This window comes from Gracilinanus agilis, unplaced genomic scaffold (genome assembly GCF_016433145.1).
Source record: "Gracilinanus agilis isolate LMUSP501 unplaced genomic scaffold, AgileGrace unplaced_scaffold60971, whole genome shotgun sequence".
NCBI classification, from domain to species: domain Eukaryota; kingdom Metazoa; phylum Chordata; class Mammalia; order Didelphimorphia; family Didelphidae; genus Gracilinanus; species Gracilinanus agilis.
In genome coordinates this window covers 351-3,535 of record NW_025396278.1, presented here as the reverse complement: position 1 = coordinate 3,535, position 3,185 = coordinate 351, and the positions used below count along the sequence as shown (strand labels likewise).

The 3,185-nt window shown below is 53.5% G+C and overlaps 1 protein-coding gene across 1 annotated transcript; it reads left to right on the top strand.

Moving 5' to 3' along the window:
* Positions 1-1,701: 1,701 nt before the first annotated feature.
* LOC123256564 (hemoglobin subunit alpha-like) lies at positions 1,702-2,970 on the top strand. The gene is made up of 3 exons (XM_044685156.1): positions 1,702-1,828; positions 2,129-2,333; positions 2,684-2,970. The coding sequence occupies exons 1-3, from the start codon at positions 1,734-1,736 to the stop codon at positions 2,810-2,812; spliced, it is 429 nt and encodes a 142-aa protein (XP_044541091.1). The 5' UTR covers positions 1,702-1,733; the 3' UTR covers positions 2,813-2,970.
* The last annotated feature ends 215 nt before the right edge of the window (positions 2,971-3,185 follow it).

Sequence of the window (3,185 nt, the reverse complement as noted above, 5' to 3'; positions counted from 1 at the left end):
TAAAAAAAAAAAAGAGAGAGAGAAAACAACAGCATTCTGTAAATCATTTACCACAACGTGTTCAGTCATTCTCCAAAAGATGGGCATCCCTTCATTTTCCAGTTCTTTATGTGTGCATCAATTTTGAGTCAATCATTACACCACTAGGCTTGGACCCCAATAAGATTAAAAAGAGAATAATAGTATCTAGACCACAAAACTGTGTGTGGAAAGAAAGGTGATGGCCTGAATGGATCCCTGCCTCAGACACAATACACATGTGACCTCTGGGAAAGGTGCTTAACCCATATGTCTTCATCTGAAAAGTGAAGGAGTTGGATCCAATGACCTCTGAGAGCCCTTTCAGCTCCAAATCTTTTATCGTATTGACCTCTAAGTCAATAATACAAGTACATGGACAACACCTGGTACTACAACCTTCATACTTTCTAGAGCTGTTTCAGAAAGGGAGGGGCTGAACAGCGGACAGCTCCCCTGTCAGTAGCCCGTGGTACCCAGGTGGCTCCATCTGATCAAGGTGCTTCTTAGGGAGGTCTCAGGGCACAGGGAGCTCCAACTTGACTGCTGAAATGTCTGTGACCAGTGAATGATTCAGTGTGTTCCTTGGCTGTGCATCACTTACTTCTGTTCTGCATTTGAGCCTCACAACATTCCTGAGGAAAAGCTTGTTCAAGTGACATGGTGGCTCAGCTGCAGGGAAAGGACAGATCCAAGTCTCTTGACTCTCAGGACAGAACTGCCTCCCAGGCTGCTGGCGTGAACAGATAGACAGACACCCAGGTATGAATGCGGGACAGAGGACAGACACTCCTATTCAGATACAGCTGTGCTCTGGATCCCTCCTATCCCATCTCAGTCTTCCAATCTGTAGTATGTGGGTCTCCAACTGTCTGATCCAGCTGCCCTGTTCTGCCAGGGAGCTGTACTTCATAGGATGGGGATGACAGCCTGAGTGAAAGCTGGGAGGGACCTTAGATGTCATCTACACCAACTCCTTCCCCTCCTTTTACAGATGGGGAAACTGGGATCCAGGATGGCAAAGTGATTCTTGCTCAAGGCCACACAAATACTTATTGGCAGAACCAGGTGATTTGCACTCAGGTCTCCTTCCTTCAATCAGGGTTCATTCCACAGCACCCACTCTGCTTTCTCAAGTTAGGGGAAGAGTGAAGAAGAAGACTACAGGTGAAGGAGATAATAACGACAAAGGTTTACGAAGCCCTTGCTACCTGCCAAACACTGTGCTGAGCTTTTCTCAGTTGTCTCCTCTGATCTTCATAACAATCCTTCCACATAGGTACTATCCTGATACTCATTTTACAAAGGAGGAAACTGAGACAGAAAGGTTAAGGGACTTGCCCAGAACCAATTACACAGCTTGTAGGTTCATGAGGTCAAACTTGAACTCAGGTCTGGTGCTCCAAATTCACCCAGCCTGACTACACAGGAGAAAGGGGCCAGATCCAGAGCCTACAGAGTCCCATCAGAAAGTTGGGGAGTCGGAAAGAGATGGGAGAACAGCGCCCCCTCGAGGGGGTGCACAGTCTCTCACTCCCGACATCAGTGACTCAGCGGGGCTCCTGGCACCCTAACCTGGGCGCTGTGCCAACCAATGAGCAACGCCCACCGGGGAATCTACCCAGGGTGTGCCCTTCCAGGGAACCCCTTAAAAGGACTGTGGGGCTCGGGGCTGCATCTTTCTGGTCCTACACAGAACCGGGAAAGAAGTCAACATGGTGCTCTCTGGTGCTGACAAGAATAATGTGAAGGCCGCCTGGAGTAAGGTGGGAGGCAACAGCGGTGCCTACATGTCTGAAGCCTTGCACAGGTAAGGACTCCCTCCCCTCCTCGGCCTCTGCCCTTCCCACTCTCCCTGGAGGCCCCCAGACCCAGGGATGCTCCTTCAGAATCCAGAATCCCAGTTCGCCTCTAGAATTCCAAACACTTCTCTTCCGCGTCCTGAGGCCACAGGGGACTCTGTGGTCTTCTGAGCCCAGCATCCTCTTCTCTCCTTCTTAGCACCTACCGACTACGCCTCCCTGTCCTTAAGCCTGCGTCTAGCCCCCACATTGCCCAGGGGACCGTGCTCTGAATGATGCTCCAAAGAATGCCTCTCTCCCTCCCACAGGACCTTCCTCTCTTTCCCCACCACCAAGACCTACTTCCCGCACTTCGATTTTTTCTCGGGCTCGCCTCAAATCAGGGCCCAAGGCCAGAAAATCGCGGACGCCGTGGGCGTGGCTGTGGCCCACATGGACGACCTGGCCACAGCTCTGTCCTCACTGAGCGATGTGCACGCCCACGAGCTGAAGGTGGATCCCGTCAACTTCAAGGTGAGCCCGAGCTTATAGGACTCACAGGGAAGCTGAGGGATCCAGGGATGATCCCTGGAGATGCCCAGTGCCGCCAGGAACGCAGCTCCATTGAGGGAAGTGGTTCTTACAGGGAAGACTTGGAACCCAGGACAGATAGTTCTACACCCCGGGTCTGAGTAGGCTCTGAGTGTGGTCAGTGGGAGCGCACTGGGTGGGGGGGATGCGTGGCAGGTAAGAGAAGAAAGCGCGTAGGGGCAGTGGAGATGGGGGCGAGGGGTAGGGGGTAGGGGGGACCACCGTGTGCTTGTGAGCGCGCGCGCACCCCAAGCCCACCGAGCCTGACCCTGGAGCTGTCCCTTCTCTCCCAGTTGCTGTGCCACAATGTGCTCGTGACTCTGGCCTGTCACCTCGGCAAGGATTTCACTCCCGAGATCCATGCCTCCATGGACAAGTTCTTGGCCTCTGTGTCCACCGTGCTGACCTCGAAGTACCGTTAAGTCTGTGTGGGAGGCCAGAGGTTTCCTCCTCCTCTTCCCCTCCTCCCCCGCCGCCACCACCGTCTGGGCTGAGGCTGCGGGGTCCTCAGTGTCCCTAACCCCATGCTGCCTCGCACGGACAGATGGAAGTCTTCGAATAAAGTCTGAGTCTGCCACAACTTGGCTGTGTACGCTTACTTTCTGAGAGTCTGGGGCTCGGATGTGCGGGGGCGGGGGTGAAAGCGGGGGTGCGGTGGGGGTTGGGGGAGCTGGGGATGTGTGTAGGGAAGAAGGAACCTCAGTGTTTATTTCTAGAATCCTGCCTCCCGTGGCTCCTTCCACAGCCCTGAAGNGCTGGGGATGTGTGTAGGGAAGAAGGAACCTCAGTGTTTAT

Bases quoted from the DNA above. Each gene is read 5' to 3' on its own strand.
- LOC123256564 (XM_044685156.1), top strand. From the start codon at position 1,734: ATGGTGCTCTCTGGTGCTGACAAGAATAATGTGAAGGCCGCCTGGAGT. The intron at 1,829-2,128 runs GTAAGGACTCCC...TCCCTCCCACAG, and splicing joins ATGTCTGAAGCCTTGCACAG to GACCTTCCTCTCTTTCCCCA. The intron at 2,334-2,683 runs GTGAGCCCGAGC...CTTCTCTCCCAG, and splicing joins TGGATCCCGTCAACTTCAAG to TTGCTGTGCCACAATGTGCT.